Genomic DNA, 20076 nt, shown 5'->3' with positions numbered 1-20076 from the left:
CACAATAGGCCTGTTAGACACACAGTAGCAGCAGTAGTTAATCATTGATTCAGTTTAAAGTCAATAAAGATGATATTTGTCAAAAAATATGTTTCTGACATTTGAGTGTTTCAAAATCTCTTAGAAAAGAGTAGGATTGTCCCAAAAAAACATCCACAATCAATTATTTGAGTTTATTCAGTTTAAAACAGAAATCAAACCTGTTTCATTTACAAAATGTATAGACTGTCAGCAGACCTGAGTAAAGGAAACATGCTCATCAAATTCATATTTGTGCAAAATTACCAACGTCTGGTTAGTTGTGAACAGCTTTACTATGATTAAGCCCCTACAAGGTAAAGATACACAGCTATAAAACATATTTAGTATGCAAATGCATTATCATTCATCATTTTAATACATGTTCTGTTTTTGAAAATGTGAAGTTCGCCATCAAAACCTTCTATTAACTTACTGCTCCACCCTGACAAAGGCAAGTTATTGGAGAAGGCACTTGTTCTTTTGTTTGGTGTCCCTCCTATGAGCTGTTGGAACACTGTACAGTGACTCAGGAGGAGATCTAGTGGAGGCACCTGTCGAGGGAGAGAACACCCGAGATAGCAACCTATCTGAGGGGGAGAGTGTGCTAGAAGAATGGCTTGACGTGGAGGGGGAAGTGCGTGAGGGAGTTTGTGTGTAAGTGGGGGAGTAGGATGAGTGAGAAAGTGTGGGATAATGTGTGCTCAGTGAGGATGAAGGGGATAGTGGGTGAGAAGAACTGCTGTCAGAGAGAGTGCGAGTAGTGGTTGTTGAGCGGGTGTGAGCCCAAGATAGGGTGCCAGTTAAGGGGGAAAGTGTGCGAGAGGGGGTACTGGCTGAGGGAGTGAGTGTAGGAGAGAGGGTGGGGGGTTGGGGAGCGAGTCTACGAGAGGCTGTACTGGCTGGGGCAGTGAGTGTATAAGAGGGGGTACTGGCTAGGGCAGTGAGTTTATAAGAGGGGGTACTGGCAGGGGCAGTGAGTGTATAAGAGGGGGTACTGACTGGGGCAGTGAGTGTATAAGAGGGGGTACTGGCTGGGGCAGTGAGTGTATAAGAGGGGGTACTGGCTGGGGCAGTGAGTGTATAAGAGGGGGTACTGGCTGGGGCAGTGAGTGTATAAGAGGGGGTACTGGCTGGGGCAGTGAGTGTATAAGAGGGGGTACTGGCTGGGGCAGTGAGTGTATAAGAGGGGGTACTGGCTGGGGCAGTGAGTGTATAAGAGGGGGTACTGGCTGGGGCAGTGAGTGTATAAGAGGGGGTACTGGGTGAGGGCGTGAGTGTGCAAGAGGGGGCACTGGGTGAGGGCGTGAGTGTAGGAGAGGGGGTGGGGGGTTGGGGAGCCAGTCTTCGAGAGGTGGTGTTGGCTGGGGGAGCGAGTCTACTAGAGGCTGTACTGGCTGGGGTAGTGAGTGTAGGAGAGGGGGTACTGGCTAGGGTAGTGAATGTATAAGAGAGGGTACTGGCTGGGGTAGGATGTGTATAAGAGGGGGTACTGGCTGGGGTAGGGAGTGTATAAGATGGGGTACTGGCTGGGGTAGTGAGTGTAGGAAAGGGTGTACTGGCTGGGGAAGGGAGCGTATAAGAGAGGGTACTGGCTGGGGCAGGGAGCGTATAAGAGAGGGTACTGGCTGGAGCAGGGAGAGTATAAGAGAGGGTACTGGCTGGAGCAGGGAGAGTATAAGAGAGGGTACTGGCTGGGGCAGGGAGTGTATAAGAGAGGGTACTGGCTGGAGCAGGGAGAGTATAAGAGAGGGTACTGGCTGGGGCAGGGAGTGTATAAGAGAGGGTACTGGCTGGAGCAGGGAGAGTACAAGAGAGGGTACTGGCTGGGCTAGTGAGCGTACGAGAGGGTGTACTGGCAGGGGTAGTGAGCGAACGAGAGGGTGTACTGGCAGGGGTAGTGAGCGTACGAGAGGGTGTACTGGCAGGGGTAGTGAGCGTACGAGAGGGTGTACTGGCAGGGGTAGTGAGCGTACGAGAGGGTGTACTGGCTGGGGTAGTGAGCGTACGAGAGGGTGTACTGGCTGGGGTAGTGAGCGTACGAGAGGGTGTACTGGCAGGGGTAGTGAGCGTACGAGAGGGTGTACTGGCAGGGGTAGTGAGCGTACGAGAGGGTGTACTGGCAGGGGTAGTGAGTGTACGAGAGGGTGTACTGGCAGGGGTAGTCAGCGTACGAGAGGGTGTACTGGCAGGGGTAGTGAGCGTACGAGAGGGTGTACTGGCAGGGGTAGTGAACGTACGAGAGGGTGTACTGGCTGGGGTAGTGAGTGTGTGAGAGAGGTTTGCAAATGAGGAAGTGTAATCTGGGCCTCGGGTGATATCCACTAATTGAGAACTTGTGGCTGGCTTTATGAGGACTGGAGATTGAATGAATATCAATGGGGCTTGGGCAGGTTTTGGGAGCGACTGATGGACAAAACGTGAAGTGGGACGAGAATGGGTTGGATTTGAGGAAGTGGTTGCTGCAGTTTTAGATGGATTCAAAGTGGATGGAACTCTCTTCGATGGGGTGGCAGCAGCTGTGGCTTGAATCCGGTTGGATGTTGGGGTTAAGGAAGTGGATTGGATAGAGACAGTTTTGGGGGGAGCTGGAGCCGATGTGGACCAGTGCATGACGCTACCATCATATTTGATGAGGAACTCTGGGTAAACCTGGTGCCTTTCAAACACCACATATATGGATGGGTTCAGGACATTGTCCACACAGCTGTCATAGAGAGTGGGGCTTCCCTCGCCTTTTGGAGGGGGGCGACGGAGCCCCGAGTTCCCCTGTGTGTAGTCGCCAACAAGCACCTGACAAGCAAACATGGACCTCACTCCTGAGTGGCTGGTGTAGCTGTGTGAGTACTTGGCATCCCTGGCAAAGTAACTCCCTTAAACAGAGAAGATCATCAGTAAAACAAAATGACAGACTATAGTGAGATAATGACTGCTTCTAAAATCTGACTACACTTCTGACAGATGGTTAACATGAGGTACCTTCGCCGTACACAGTTCCGTTGGTTCCACACAGCCTCCAGTCGAAGTTATCTCTGCAAATGGCCTCTACGTGTTTTGGGTCCGTTCCGTGGAAGAGATGTAGCTCCTTGCTGTTTTGACCTCCATTGTTTTTCTTCATTAAATCTCTCTTCCTGAGAAAGAATAAATGACCATTAGCTGCTGTTACTGTATGAAATCACCATTAGCTGCTGTTGAGATTGATACTTTTCGATGGTTATTCCCTATTGAAATTTGGCCTCTAGGTACCCTCTGTAAGGCCAGAGGTCACCTTAAAGCAGCTCTCAGTAACTGGTATCTGGGCCCCTGAGACATAAAATAGTTTATGGGCGTCTTTAAGCGATTAAGATGTTTCAAATGTATAGTCTATTCAACCCCAACGTCTCCACCTTGATTTAATGCTTTGGCAGTGAACAGAGATAGGCAAGAGTGTTTAGGTCAGCCCTCTCGTCAGAGGGGAGGGGGTGAGATTTGCTCTAGACCTCTTACATGAACATGTCTGTCTTCTCCTATGCATATGTCTCTCTTTTGTCTAATAAACCTTTTAAAGATAGGAGATGGTCACCTTATATGTTGTATCTCGCATTTCTACACACCCTGACCAGGTTTTCAATTCCTAACACTACTTCCCCATAATCTTGTTCAAGTCAGGGTTTACATAGTATTTTGGAAGTAACACGCTGGGATTGTGTGTGAGAGTTGATGTAAACATACCACTGGAAGACTTCCCAGAGGTCTCTGTTTTGGACCCTCTCGATGCTGGTGATTTGAAAGCCCCTCATGGTCTGGTTGAAAAGTCCCTGGACCTTCTGATAGTCCCTGTCAGAACTCAGAAGAGAGACTGTCTGCAGGAGGGGGAAAACAAAATGGTTGTCACAGCTGACAGGGCATTGTTAATGTTAAACTTCCCTGCAATCCAAAGCCGGAGAATCACATGTAAACAAGTGACCTTGTATCCAATGTCGGGTATCGCAGACTTGTCCCAAGATCCAGGAACAGCTCTGAAATTGCGTGGTCCATTTCTCCTGAAATGACATATGAAAAATAACCTTCACATACAAGAAAAAAGTATTATGATTATAAGTCATCTATTAGGTACATATAGAAATGGTTCGATTCATAACATAGACCCATTCTCAGTCCAATTCCATTCATTTATTACCTGCTCCTTGCAGCTTGTGCGTCCACAGTTGAAACAAAGACTGGACGTCGTCTGACCATCCTTACAGTACCATATGCTTTGTTTTTTTGTGTCATGTCTGTAATTACAAGATTAACTATTTGAACCAGCATCCTTACAGTTACCATTCAACATCTCTAACATCTAGGCTACCTGCCGCCGATTTTAGTAATAGAATTTGAGGGGCGTACACTACCGGTCAAATGTTTTAGAACACCTACTCATTCAAGAGTTTTTCTTTTTTTAAAACTTTTTTCTACGTTGTAGAATACTAGTGAACACATCAAAACTATGAAATAACACATAAGTAACCATGTAGTAACCAAAAAAGTGTTAAAATCTAAATATATCAAATCGCCACCCTTTGTCTTGATGACAGCTTTGCACACTCTTGGCATTCTCTCAACCAGCTTCATGAGGTAGTCACATGGAATGCATTTTAATTAACAGGTGTGCCTTCTTAAAGGTTAATGTGTGCAAATTCTTTCCATCTTAATGCGTTTGAGCCAATCAGTTGTGCTGTGACAAGGTAGAGGTGGTATACAGAAAATAGCCCTATTTGGTAAAAGACCAAGTCCATATTATGGCAAGAACAGCTCAAATAAGCAAAGAGAAACGACAGCCCATCATTACTTTAAGACATGAAGGTCAGTCAATCCAGAACATTTCAAGAACTTTTAAAGTTTCTTCAAGTGCAGTCGCAAAAACCATCAAGCGCTATGATGAAACTGGCTCTCATGAGGACCGCCACAGAAATGGAAGACCCAGAGTCGCCTCTGCTGCAGAGGATAAGTTCATTAGAGTTACCAGCCTCAGAAATTGTAGCCCAAATAAATGCTTCACAGAGTTCAAGTAACAGACATCTCAGCATCAATTGTTCAGAGGAGAATATGTGAATCAGGCCTTCATGGTCAAATTGCTACAAAGAAACCACTACTAAAGGTAACCAATAATAAGAAGAGACTTGCTTGGGCCAAGAAACATGGGCAATGGACATTTGACCAGTGGAAATCTGTGGTCTGGAGTCCAATTTGGACTCCAGACCAATTTGGTTCTAACCGTCTTTGGTTTGTGAGACAGAGTGGGTGAACGGATGATTTCTGCATGTGTATTTCCCACTGTAAAGCATGGAGGAGGTGGTGTTATGGTGTGGGAGTGCTTTGCTGGTGACACTGTCTGTGATTTATTTAGAATTCAAGGCACATTTAACCTGCATGGCGAACAGCATTCTGCAGCGATACGCCATCCCATCTGGTTTGGGCTTAATGGGACCAGCTTCAGCTATTTTACGAAGAAAGAGAGTGATGGAGTGCTGCATCAGATGACCTGGCCTCCACAATCCCCCGACCTCAACCAAATTGAGATGGTTTGGGATGAGTTGTACCTCAGAGTGAAGGAAAAGCAGCCAACAAGTGCTCAGCATATGTGGGAACTCCTTCAAGACGGTTGGAAACGCATTGCAGCTGAAGCTGGTAGATAGAATGCCAAGAGTGTGCAAAGCTGTCATCAAGGCAAAGGATGGCTATTTGAAGAATCTCAAATATAAAATATATTTTGGTTTATTTAATATTTTTGGTTAGTACATGATTCCATATATGTTATTTCATTGTTTTGATGTCATCACTATTATTCTACAATGTAGAAAATAGTAAAAAATAAAGAAAAACCCTTGAATGAGTAGGTGTTCTAAAACTTTAGACTGGTAGTGTATAAGAGTAGCCTAACTGTAACTTGTGCTAAGCGCTTATAACTAAAATATACTTTTATTATTATAACAGAAGGTTGCACATGAGAGCTGTTTTTCAAGAGTTTGAAATGTGTTACCTCTGAAACTCAGCTCATAAGACTGCTGGCCTGCAGTGAACTTCACCACAGCACTTTGATCCTCCTGGAACCTTGTCTCAAGGTCTTCACTGGTGATGGACGACAATCTGTGCATCTCTTTCTGTGATTTATAGAGAAAAAACATATATTTCAAGGGGAACAACAGTTTACTATATCTATTATTGTCCTCGTAACACATCAGCCTGTTTTGAGTGTTTCACACCACTTACGATGGATGCGTACTGGACCCATTTGCCGTACTCGTCTTCCCAGAACCACACCCACTCTGTGGTGAGTACGTATGTGGGCTGGGTCACAGAGGAAACTGTGGAGAGACGGCGAACTTGCCGTAACCCGTGGCTCATGGAGTCGAAACGCACACGCTCAGATCCCTCACTGTGAAGGCATGACAAATGTAAATGGTAAAAAAAAAAATGGCTGTTGTACCTTATTCACAGGTCGACATCGTTTTTCTAGTTAAAGGTAGACTCAGCAAAATGATATTATTATTATTTTTTTTATCATTATATTTTTTTTTACCCCTTTTTCTCCCCAATTTTGTGGTATCCAATTGTTGTAGTAGCTACTATCTTGTCTCATCGCTACAACTCCCGTACGGGCTCGGGAGAGACGAAGGTTGAAAGTCATGCGTCCTCCGATACACAACCCAACCAGCCGCACTGCTTCTTAACACAGCGCGCATCCAACCCGGAAGCCAGCCGCACCAATGTGTCGGAGGAAACACCGTGCACCTGGCAACCTTGGTTAGCGCGCACTGCGCCCGGCCCGCCACAGGAGTCGCTGGTGCGCGATGAGACAAGGACATCCCTACCGACCAAGCCCTCCCTAACCCGGACGACGCTAGGCCAATTGTGCGTCGCCCCACGGACCTCCCGGTCGCGGACGGTTACGACAGAGCCTGGGCGCGAACCCAGGGACTCTGATGGCACAGCTGGCGCTGAGCAAAATGATATTACCACAAGCAGCACCGCAGATATTGAGATGCAAGACAGTCACACGCAGTACTATATCTGAGCATTTGCACGTGTTCGCTTCGCTGTTACAGCGTGGTAGCTGCAGGACCAAAACAGTGGGGAAGCTGAGTCTTGCGCTCCAACTCTCTTAGTTGTTGAGGAAATCGCTGAGTCTAGTATGACATAACATACTGTACCTGTGTATCTTAGAAGGGTCACAGAAGTCTCTCTCGATTTCTTCGTTTGCTGGCAGAGCTGACCAAGTCTGTCCATCGTTCACTTCCCACTTGTAGGGCATTTTGAAGTGGACTCTCCAGCATTTCTCTGAAAGTCATACATTTTTAGTGAGATGTGATATGTTGCTGAGTATCACTGTTGCACCTGGGTAACAGCCTGATTTGTCCCTAAATTGTGGTTTCACGGGGTTTGTATTGTGTCTCTACTGACAACCTTGAAAGTTATAGATAAACTCATATCCGGCCGGGTGCCATAGCTTCGACCTGAGTAAAAATCAGGCAAGGCCCTTGCCGGTGTTCTGTGAAAGCAAACATGGGAACGCTATCCTCCAGACACTCTCCCACCACACACAATATCTCCCTCGTTAAATGTACCTCCTTGTTTGCAGTCCCCCTTGACAAAGAACAGGCAGATCTCATTCCTCACTGTAAATAAAGAACAAATAAACAAACAAACATTTAGTTACATGAAATCAAAGTTGGTAACAGGGTTGAGGTCAATACCATCTCATTTCCAGTCAATTCAGAAAGTAAACCAAATTCCAATTCCACCTTTTCCTCACTAGCTAGGTTTCCATCCAAACTATATGCACATTTTCCTACCAGAGATCTGTTTCCATCAAATTGACTTGTTGCGGATAAAAGGCTGTGCATGATGACATAGCGCACATAAAAATAACTTTTGCGGTTAAATTCCCAAGTACCGAATAATTGTTTTTGCGTTATATAGCGAATGTGCCCACTCTTATTGGCACGTGCGCTCTAGCCAACAGCTCGCAGATACAGTGCAGGTATAGCTTACATGAACACCCATTTGCACACACTGTATCTAGATTTTTCTATTGTGTTATTGACTGTACTTTTGTTTATCCCATGTGTAACTCTGTTGTTTTTGTTGTTGTACGGCTTTGCTTTATCTTGGCCAGGTTGCAGTTGTAAATGAGAACTTGTTTTCAACTGGCCGACCTGGTTAACTAAAGGTGAAATAAATTTAAAACAAATAAAACATTATTATAGACAAAAGAACAAGATCATTTTTATTTGTCAAATGGCAGCCAAGCATTGATGATCATGTCACCAGAATAAGACCCTTGATGTTTATTGGAAAGGAGCATCAAGCGTGTCACCGTGCACTTTCACCCCCCTGAGAAGTTCATAACTTATTTCACCTGTAGCCTAATAAACTGTATGCTTTCTCCAGTTGTAGTAGGACCACACAACATGTCACCCCGTGACTCCAAGTTTACTTAAATATTATGGTTATTACATCAATATTTGAGAATGAGTATTTCCACAGCCATTTCTCGCATAATCACTTTTACTGACCCCCCCAAAAAACCACACGATATCTAGCGTATTTTGTTGTCGACGTTTGGAAAGTTTACCAAGAAATGTTCATTTTCATGCAACATGTACTTTACTCGCATAAAAAGGTTGGATGGAAACCTGGTTATTGAAAAGCATTGAAGAGAATTGGAATATCAGTGTACTTATTGAATGGCTGATGAAAGGAGCGGACCAAGGTGCAGCGTGGTGAGCGTACATGTTCTTTAATTAAGAAAAGACGCCGAACAAAACAATACACACGACAAAACAAAACCCTGAAGCTTAAGGCTAAGTGCCATAAAGAAAGTCAACTTCCCACAAACACAGGTGGGAAAAAGGGTACCTAAGTATGGTTCCCAATCAGAGACAACGATAGACAACTGTCCCTGATTGAGAACCATACCCGGCCAAAACATAGAGATAGAAAATCATAGAAACACAAAACATAGAAATGCCCACCCCAACTCACGCCATGACCAAACCAAAATAGAGACATAAAAAGGATCTCCAAGGTCAGGGCGTGACAACTGGTCTGGAATTTAAATGCAATTGACCCCAACCCTGGCTGGCAAGCAAGTCCATAGAGAAATACTTTTGCAGGTAACTATAGCGACTGTTCTGAAACATTATTCCCCACTGAACACAACCCTGTTGTTTGCTCCTGCAGCCATCTACCTGTATTCCTCTGAGGACAGCTCTGGGGCCTGTTGATGGAAGAAGCACCGCCGGCACCTTCACTTTTCATGGCCTGGATGTTCTGGTAGGTGGACAACATGGATGTCATTAGATCGTTTGGCACTCCCCTCTGCTGCAGGGTCCTCCGTGGGTGTGGCTCGAAGAAGTCATGACACCTGTTGCAGTTGGCTCCCGAGGAGCAGGTTCCTCTGATGTACCTGTCGCACACGTGAAGTCTCCTGCACCCCTCCTGATCAGGGCAGTTGCCATATTGCCCGGTGCCTTTGTTATAAGAGTTGCACACCTGAAAGAGTGAGAGACGAGGCTTTTAAAATACTTGTGTACCATACTCTATGTGCAAGAAAGCATGAGATGAACACACAGAGCTATTGGGTAAATCCATTTGAATTCAATCCCTTTTTGACAGAACCCCTATTGATTTGAACAAAACCTTCCCTTCCAAGTGCTACACTTTTTGAAGTTGAATGCCAAAACATTCAAGAGATTAAAAACTATTTTAAGTGAGAAAAACACAGCCTAATTCAGACTCTTAGAGGGGGTGCTTCCACAATAATGTGATTTGTACCACATACAAGGTAAAGCATTGGATTCTTCACACCATAGTAGGACATTATACCATTACGGTATCTTTTCATGCTTGAAAAAAAAAAAAAAATTACAGCAAGCTTTGCTTTTATACTTACAAGACGATCAGGCTTGATTGAGCTGTTTTGTCTTGTAATGTGGTGCATGCCTGTATTTTCTTAAACCTTTATTTTAACAATCATTGAAACATCCTTTTTTGGTCTGTATGTGCCCAACAGGTGGTGGTGTGTTGGACACAGTATCTCAGATAGATACATCCTACCTGCATTCCTCATTTCAGTAACTGTTAGCTTCCCTGCGTAATATTGACATCAGCGCAGAACCACTTGTGTTTCAAACATGGTCCTGTTTGATCAATTGCTGGGCTGATCAATGGACAGTTCATGACCTCGTGCAAAATAATATGTAGCTTAAAGTTCTGATTGTACTTGTATTTATGTTTATAGTAAAGATGTTGATGCAACAATAATACACATTTACAATAGGCTTATATCTAAAAATACATACAGACAAATGATATACAGTACTAGTCAAAAGTTTGGCACACCTACTTATTCAAGGGTTTATCTTAATTTTTTACTCTTTTCTACATTGTAGAATAATCATGAAGACATCAAAACTATGAAATAACACATGTGGAATCATGTAGTAACCAAAAAAGTGTTAAACAAATCAAAATATATTTTAGATTCTTTAAAGTAGCCACCCTTTGCCTCGATGACAACTTTGCACACTCTTGGCATTCTCTCAACCAGCTTCATGTGGTAATCACCTGGAATGCATTTCAATTAACAAGTGTTCCTTGTTAAAAGTGAATTTGTGGAATTTCTTTCCTTCTTAATGCGTTTGAGCCAATCAGTTGTGTTGTGACAAGGTAGGGGTGGGTATACAGAAGATATCCCTATTTGGTAAAAGACCAAGTCCATATTATTGCAAGAACAGCTCAAATAAGCAAAGAGAAATGACAGTCCATCATTACTTTAAGACATGAAGGTCAGTCAATACGGAACATTTCAAGAACTTTTAAAGTTTCTTCAAGTGCAGTTGCAAAAACCATCAAGCGCTATGATGAAACTGGCTCTCATGGGGATCGCCACAGAAATGGAAGACCCAGAGTTACCTCTGCTGCAGAGGATAAGTTCGCCACAAATGAACTGCACTTCAGATTTCAAGTAACAGACATCTCAACATCAACTGTTCAGAGGAGACTGCGTGAATCAGGCATTCATGGTCGAATTGCTACAAAGAAACCACTACTAAAAGGACTCCAATAAGAAGAAGAGACTTGCTTGGGACAAAAAACACGAGCAATGGACATTAGACCGGTGGAAATCTGTCCTTTAGTCTGATGAGTCCAAATTTGACATTTTTAGTTCCAACTGCCGTGTCTTTGTGAGACGTTGAGTAGGTGAACGGATGATCTCTGCATTGTTTAATACTTTTTTGGTTACTACATTCCATATGTATTATTTTGTGGTTTTGATGTCTTCACAATTATTCCTCAATGTAGAAAAATAGTAAAAATAAAGAAAAACCCTGAAATGAGTAGGTGTGTCCAAACGTTTGACTGGTACTGTACATATCTATACCGTTATATATAATTGTAATTGCCTTATTGATAAGATCCCAGCTCATAATCCTACTGATCATTGCTCAAAGCAAATTGGTGAGAGCAAAGACTGAAGCAAATATTTACAATGGGATTACACAATGTATCTGGCTAGATGACGACAGGAGCGTGAAATATGGATGAGCTGTTCTCAAAGGAAAAGTTCTGAAATATCCTCTCTCACCAAGGCAAGGCGCAACCGTGAATGTATCATAGTCATCCACCTCGGAAACGACTTGGGACACACAAAGGTGCGTCAGATGTGAGCTGATTTGGAGGCTGCCATCCAACTGTTCCCCGGGACAACGGTGATCTACTCTGACATCACACAGTAAAGGAGTTGGAAGTTCCAGTGGGAGGAGGACAGCAACAAGCACAAAGAGATGGCCCGGTGCTCTGTCAACCAGCTGGTGTTTGCATTTCTCTGTGACAGGCGCATGCCCACAATCCACCATTCTGCCATAAAGCACTGTGTCCCTGGGCAGTACCTTGGGGATTACGTGCATCTCACCGATGAGGGGAATCAACCTCTTCCTTGAGAATCTGACAGCTGGGCCTGTATCCACAAAGCATCTCAGGGTAGACAATTGGTCATAAGTGCTGAGCATAGAGACATTTTACTCCTACTCTTATGGGTAAAAATAGAAGCTATGCAAGAAGCCTCTTTAGTCGTAAGAGTCACACCTAGTCGACAGATATTGAGGACACCTCGTGAGCTGTCCTAACCAATTTAAGAGTTACCAGCAGGTGTCTTGATTATAGAAAAAGGTAGCGAGTCAGTGGTTCCGGCATCATAGACAGGCAATTGCTTTGGAGTTGAAAGAATGTTTTGATATTTCTATATGATCCACCCATAAATAATCTAGGCCTACATGCAACGGTACCTGTTGCGCTTTTGACAATGATTTCACATAAGGCCTAATTCACATGATATAATGCCTACCATTGGGCTAATAATCAAATCACATTTTTCTTTTGATTATTTCATTAACCTACATGTTATTTCAAGCAGAATATGACATTGTTAATAAAGACACATAAATTGGTCATGCGTAGATATAACGGTAATATTATACAAAACAGTTAAAACATTATACTGTTTCACATTATTGAAAATATGGGAATTGTTAAAAAAAAAAATGTTTTATGCATGCCAACATATTAGGCAAGAATTAAGAGTGATCGTGTCAGGTGAAAATTGTATCAAACGTTTTACCATTTCTAACCTTCACTGTAGTCACATTCACCGTGGTTGTCTGAAGTGTGCTATACATTTCACAGCCTGCAATGCCATTGGTTATTCCCATAGCCGCAGGAAGTAGGGGTGCTGCCACCCCCTGAAATATCAGAATCAATTAAATTATCATAATAATAAACAATTAAGACATTGAATTATTTCTTACAGAAGAAATATGAAACGCATAACAAATTGAAAGGGAACAGTTTGGAGATGGGAAAAGGATCAGACCAAAAGGCAAGGACACAACAGCACGTGACAAGACTGAAACCAAAACATTACACTGTTGATTTTATATGCATTTGACATTTACTAGATAACACCATCTGAAAATACTCTGGATACATTCAGTGACATGATAAGACTATCCCAGGAAAATGTGGGATCGGTGCAACATAAAACAACAGGGTTTGAGTGAGCGCACTAACTGGTGTCCCCAAGTGACCACACACCTCTCCAACGTGTGCACAGTTCCTAAGTGATTTGAACACTCTTGTATGACTCAAAGATGAGTCTTCAACTATAAAGGGGCTTTTTTGAGTTCTCCTTGCTGTGCTGTTGAGGAACTAGAGGAAGCACACTTGTAGTTGATTTGTTTGGCACACAAGCCCTGCCACCATACAATTACTGTTATTATTTACATAATCCAAAAACATAAATCTCAATCTAGGTCCAGGTGGGCATGATTTGAAAGGTTGTTCTATTGCCAACAAGACTAGCTAAATGATAAAATATGACATTACAGTGTCAGGCTTTCACAATGCAATTCAGGGAAACAGAGTGTAATTTTAGTGCACATGGAAAAGGAGTCATGAGTACATTCAGGTGTGTGTGTGTGCAGCGGCAAATCTTCTTCACAGTAGACAAACAGGCTCATTCTGTTCAGGGTATGATGCCATGTCATCTTGTAACTACATCAAACATAGTGATCATAAATGTTGAAACAGTATATGAGTTTTATGATATGGAAATGTGAAGTGCACATTTGGACTCACAGGTGTTTGGCTTGCTTGTATGACATCAAAGCAGTATTTATTATAATCCTCAACATCTCACATTTCAATATACTGTACATTGAGACCTCTAATTTACAGCATTTCCCTCACTCAGTCAACAAAACATTTACAAAATTTGCCCAATTAGTGGGAGGGATGGGGGAAACTTCTTGTCATGTGAGGTGCTAAAGTTCAGAATGTCTGTCAGTCAAAACCCATACAGCATTGTGGAGCACAAGAGGTCTAACAAGGGTGTCTGACAAGATGTAGAGCACCTTACTGTACTGCCACTGAGTGCCCAAATCTGCCATTTTCAACCTGTATATGGGTACGAGTGTAAAGGGTTAATATTTTTTACAATTATCAAAACAAAACAAAAAAATCACAAAAAAAAATCAAAACAATGTTGTAGCTTAGACCCTATTATGTTGTGTCCGCCATCAGTTGAGACACAACATGCTCTAGAATACACAGTGGGTGTCATGTTTTGGCTGATAAATGTACTAAAATGGGAATACAATTGCAATGTCTACTTTCAAAATGGTTCCAGAAAGATTGTTGGAGGTGCACATATCAGAGAATGTTGACTTGAATGGGAATATATGTTGTTTTAAATTATACTGTCGATCCTCCATAGGAAACCTATTGAACTTGAACCTGATCGAACATCTCTGGTGAGACCTGAAAATAGCTGTGCAGCGATGCTCCCCATCCAACCTGACAGAGCTTGAGAGGATCTGCAGAGAAGAATGGGAGAAACACCCCAAATACAGGTGTGCCAAGCTTGTAGCGTCATACCCAAGAATACTCAAGGCTGTAATCACTGCCAAAAGTGCTTCAGCAAAGTACTGAGGGTCTGAACACTTATGTAAATGTGATATTTCATTTATATATACATACATACATACATACATACATACATACATACATACATACATACATACATACATACACACACACACACACACACTTGCAAAATGTTCTAAAAACCTGTTTTTGCTTTGTCATTATGGGGTATTGTGTGTAGATTTTGTTGAATTTGTATCCAGCTGTAACGTAGCAACGTGGAAAAAGTCAAAGGGTCTGAATACTTTCCGAATGCACTGTAGGGTGTAAAAATGTTTTGATTCAAATCATAGGCCTATTATATTGAATGTCGGCTACCTGTTGTGCGTATGCTCATGTGTGTAAAATTGCCTCGGCTGACAGGGTAGGCTACCGGCAGGGGTGTGGGCCTAGTGGAGGGGAAACGCAAGTAAACGCCATTTTCAGAAAAATGCAGTATAGGGAGCGATACTTTTTTCCCTGTGACCGGCAATCAGAGTTTACTCACCTATTTTTTAACACTACATCACTGGCTACCGGTAGGCCTATTAGAAGTTAATGGTAATTCACATTATAGCCTAGTCTAGTAAAGTTGACCGTGTGTGTTAGGATGACCATCCCATTTTTCCCAGGACAGGTTCAGCCCCGTTTCAGTTGTCATGACTTTTCAGGCTACAAAAAAAAAAAGGTATTTGCCAGAAAGACACATCAGTTAATGTAGACTAATAAATGGTAATCCCTGAATATCTTTAGGTACACTTTTTGGTGTTTTGTGACAGATGTCTATTTCCATTCATCAAATGGTGTGGGAGAAAAAAAATCGATTGACTAAAGATAAGAATTATGTCACCAAGTGCATTAGCTGGTTCTGCGGAAAGCTCAGGTTAAAGATCCCATTAGCCAATGTGCAGTGGGGAGAACAAGTATTTGATACACTGCCAATTTTGCAGGTTTTCCAACTTATAAAGCATGTAGAGGTCTGTACATTTTATCATATGTACACTTCAACTGTGAGAGACGGAATCTAAAACAAAAATCCAGAAAATCACACTGTATGATTTTTAAGTAATTAATTTGCATTTTATTGCACGACATAAGTATTTGATACATCAGAAAAGCAGAACTTAATATTTGGTACAGAAACCTTTGTTTAATCATAATACTGAATGTAATGTGTGTCGTTTTCGTCAAGAATTAGAACAAGGACTTTCTGTTCCTTGTTAGAAACGAATGGAGCTATCGTCAGACCGGCTGGAATGCTGTGTTCCTTACAGGACATTCTGTCTCTACCCAGGGAGGGGAGAGACCTTGGGCTTGTAGTAGATTGTTTAACAGGTGGCAGACAATGTGGGAAGGCTTGTGAACTATATTGCCATTGTATCGGAGAAGGAGGAGCAGCATACAAAACGCTATGACGAAATGTGATGTATATAAACCAATGTACATTGTATTATGATCAGTACTCCCGAGAATAAACGCTACGGATTGATTTTGAGACTGGTCTCAAATTGGATTGGTTGATGAACATATAGGAATAAAATTCCTTTGACAATATACAAAATGTTTTATTATTTTTTGTATTACATAAGGGGTCCTGCCACCATTATAGTCTAAACCCGAAGCAGATGAGGGCGTTACTGAGCGTGAACAAGCAAGAACTCAGATGGAAGATAATGGTGGCGAAAGGACAAGGGGAGTTATTTAATTTACTTATGGGGTGTATCCATATGCTGTGTGTGAGGCTGCAAAGCTATAAAAATGCAGAGCTCCGTGCATGGAAAGTTGGTTGTTCCATGGATCAGCACGGCTTTGCTACTTTGTATTAAAGTCTCATTTGAATTCACAAGTTCCAGTAAGAGTGTTTTATTTCTGAGTCAATATTCCACTACAATGTGTCATGACGTTGGCCTCTTTGGGTATAGCAAGCCCATCCCCCTCTCCCCCTTCAACTAGGCTGCTGTGGTCAGAGGTCCTAAATTCCTGTGAAGACCTCATGGACACACAGTTATAGAGAGTAGTTTTTCATGGAGACAAAGGAAATCCTTCCACCTCACAGAACTTGAGGTATGAACAAATGTCATGTTCCGGAGAAAGTGTAAAAGATCGGTGAAGAATCCAGCTATGAACTGGTCCGTTTGTCACAACTTGGGGAAGCTCATGAGAGACGGTGTGGCCACATTACCATTACATTACACTGTTTATATAATAGCCCCAGATATAAGGTTTACATCTAATTGTTGTATAAGATGAATGAGTGAGTATGATACTGTTTACACAATTTTACAATGTGATTTTGGACTGTTTAATGAAGGAAAACTCAAAAAGGGAACTGGATTTGAACTAAATCAGAGGACCGCCCCTGAGCCCAGTTAGGGTCAGACATCCTGGGACAGACCTTTTCTGCCATTCCGAATAAAACCAAACTTTGAGAAATTATCACCCGACCATGTTTCTCTCAATCACGGGAGTACAAAGGTTGTAGACCGAGCTTACCTCAATTACGAGATGGCTAAAGGTTGCAGACCATTGCTGAATATTTTAACCGTACCACGTGGTTAAACTCTTAGACTATCGATAGCGACAGAATGAGAACAAGTCTTTGATATTAATTACTAATCTGCAGCTAGGAATTCGGTATCATTGAACGTGAAGAACGACAACCGCCGAAACATCTATTCTATAACGAATGTCACTTTGAACTATCCCCTCTAACCAAGACAGAGAGGGGGAGAGAGACGGACAATTCTACAAAATAAAGACTTTTCACCAGCGATCAAGACGACACACTGAGCGTAAATATATATATTGATTGAAATTGTTCCCGAATGAGTGAGCGTTCATGTGTAAAGGATTAGCATTTCAATTGTTATAATTATTAACTCTGTAGTGACTTCTTAGTCAACCCCCACTTCTCCTTTGTCTAACAAGCCGCCAAGCCGGTTCAGCCCACTAGGGCACATTTTCCTATCATTTAATGTAACCACATTTACCATGTTTGTTTGTTTATGCATTTCTGTGAATTACTTAGTTAGGAATAAATAAATGATTTAAGACAATTGATGTATGGATGACTCATAGTGAAGACTGGGTTCGTGCAGATAACCAACAATTTACGACGTTTGGAATGAGACTAACGTGAGGTAAAATAAATAAATCATTAATCAGACTATTGATCAGACATGAAAATATCTGAAAGGTTATATTGGGAAATTATAACTTTGTAATCTGAATACTTTCCTTGATGCCCCGACTTCCTAGTTAATTAGTTACATGATTATTCAGTTTAAATCGGTAATACTAATTACAGGAATCTTTGATAAAAACGAAGTCTTCAATTGAATGATAGTAAAGACACAACAAATGGCACGAGTATACATGCAGTTTTAACGCTGGAATTATTTTGGAGTGGACAAACATGCACAGGTAGCCTACTTTTCAAGTCCAAAAGATCACTTTCTGACCAATTCTTCCATGGGCAAACATGTGGAAAATGTTATTTACATAAAAAGGGATGCTGTCAAAAAGTGATTGAATTCAAATGGCTTTTAATATGTGCAGACAGCACCTCTTCATCAGTCACAGACACACACACATTGCAGCCACATTTTGCCATGTTAATGATATCTGAGTGAGAGTGACTAACAAAATCAACAGGGGCCCTCTGGAGGTCAGCGCCCTGGGCATGTGCCCTGCATGCCTGGTCGTTATTTGGCCATGATTACTATAAGTTTAGATAGCTGGATAGACTAATTGACCAATCTAAAAATGGTTAGCTGACATGACTAATTGAGTGACTGTCAGTGAATGACCTAATAAGAGAAAAATTGCTGACACACAAACACATTTCGAACTTGCACCTTTGTGTATTACACTATTCTAACGCTCAACAACAAGTTGAGACACGACTCCCCCACCCCTTTGCTTATGTCGCTTATGTCTGGAGCTGGCCCTGCACACACACACATTCCACTGATCCACATCAGCAGTTAGAGGTAAACGGTTGGCTCTTACCGGTGGAAGGAGAGAGTTGTCATTCTGTAATAATAGCTGCCGGAGTTCCTGTCTACTCAGCGTCTCAAGTTTATGCTCTCTCAAAACTATGGAGTTGTGTTCGGAGTGAAGGTCATGGCCAAAGCGGCATGTCCGTCTGGGAGTAAAAGTATCAAGAAACATACAAAGCACAATGCAGTTTGCTGAATTAATTCAACTTCTAAACCCCATATAATTTTTCAACAATGTTGCAGTTTCATGTTTTGGGCTGAAATACCTCAAATGTAAAAATAGTAATAATAATAACCCGTTGCAATGATACATGTACACAGTCAAAAAATGGGCGAGTTCGTTTTGCATGGCCTGGTGCCCCGGAAGAGCAGAGTTTTAACCGGGCCACGCAAAACAATCTGTCTTACTTTACTTCTCTGGGCCTATCGCTGCGTTTAGACAAGGCAGTCCAATTCTGATATTTAAAAAAAATAATTGGTCCACTGAAAAAAAATCACATAAACTCTAAAAAAGATCAGATTATCGGAAATAAGTTTCGAATTGGAATGCCTGTCTAAAACGCATCCTATTTAGCGCACGTCATATAAAACATATTTTATGCTTACCTTCCCCTACTATTCTTGCAGTCCCCAAATAGATAAAATTTACATAAGTGTAAATCATTGCAGCCATCACATTGCTGCGCTTTGCAGCGTCTAACTTTCGTTTTCGCAATAATGCGTTTGTTTCCATTGCACAGCGCTATAGAAAATAAATCGTTTTCAACAAGTTTATCAAGAGCGCAGATAATATCTGCCCCAAACCCAACATCTGCCAGATGTGCATAGTCCAATGTTCCCTGATGATCGCAAATTAATTTTAATAACAATTGCTGAGCCATCTCGCAATGACTTGCGCGACTGTTGTTCCTGGTTTAGGACAGTGGACCACAGGCTTCCGCTACAACAAAGACAGTACAGTATGAAGATAGGCTAAAACTGCTTCTCCAATAGAACTCCCTGATCGCACTGGGCGATGTCATGACGACGTTGGCTAGCAAAGCGCATGCGTACAAAGACGTCACGGTCACTCGTGCCAAACTGCGCAGGTGCGGGCAGTCAAATCAAAGGCATTCCTTCAATATTAAGTCGTTTTTGACGAAAATGAAAACGTGTCATTTTGTCAATTTAACGAGGTTAGATTAATAACATGTTCAACTACTTAAGACATTGGTTCGGATCTAGGTTGTGTCTTTAGATTTCGAGAAAATGAACAACTCAGGAATAATTTTTCACTTCTCTCATTGACTTCTTAAATCCCTAACCTCGGCGTGGTCTGTTTCGCAAGCGTTCCCTGAAGTCTGGCATTGTTGCTGTGGCTACACCCTTCCTCCTCAGTTGTGATGAAAGAAAAACGAAATGTATGGAAAAGGCCAAAGCAAAGACAGTAAATACAGTACCGCAGAGTTTGTAAATGGAGACCCCCCCGCGTGTCATGGGTGTAATTCACACACACAACTGATTGTTTAAAGGGGATTAGTCATATATGGATGATTATATGGATACATGATATATGGATAATTATATGGCTGTT

General features: G+C 42.2%; 1 protein-coding gene across 1 annotated transcript; it reads right to left on the bottom strand.

The window, feature by feature from the left end:
- Positions 1 to 158: 158 nt before the first annotated feature.
- On the bottom strand, positions 159 to 19513 carry LOC139378534 (mucin-2-like). The gene is made up of 12 exons (XM_071120804.1): positions 19110 to 19513; positions 18514 to 18649; positions 9231 to 9534; positions 7605 to 7655; positions 7191 to 7317; positions 6250 to 6415; positions 6020 to 6140; positions 4178 to 4274; positions 3965 to 4040; positions 3730 to 3860; positions 2998 to 3149; positions 159 to 2891 (listed from the first exon to the last, which is right to left on the bottom strand). The coding sequence occupies exons 1-12, from the start codon at positions 19382 to 19384 to the stop codon at positions 478 to 480; spliced, it is 4050 nt and encodes a 1349-aa protein (XP_070976905.1). The 5' UTR covers positions 19385 to 19513; the 3' UTR covers positions 159 to 477.
- Between the last annotated feature and the right edge of the window lie 563 nt (positions 19514 to 20076).

Source organism: Oncorhynchus clarkii, chromosome 21 (genome assembly GCF_045791955.1).
Source record: "Oncorhynchus clarkii lewisi isolate Uvic-CL-2024 chromosome 21, UVic_Ocla_1.0, whole genome shotgun sequence".
Lineage (NCBI taxonomy): Eukaryota > Metazoa > Chordata > Actinopteri > Salmoniformes > Salmonidae > Oncorhynchus > Oncorhynchus clarkii.
Note: the sequence above shows the minus strand (reverse complement) of the source record. Positions and strands in the feature narration are given on the sequence as shown.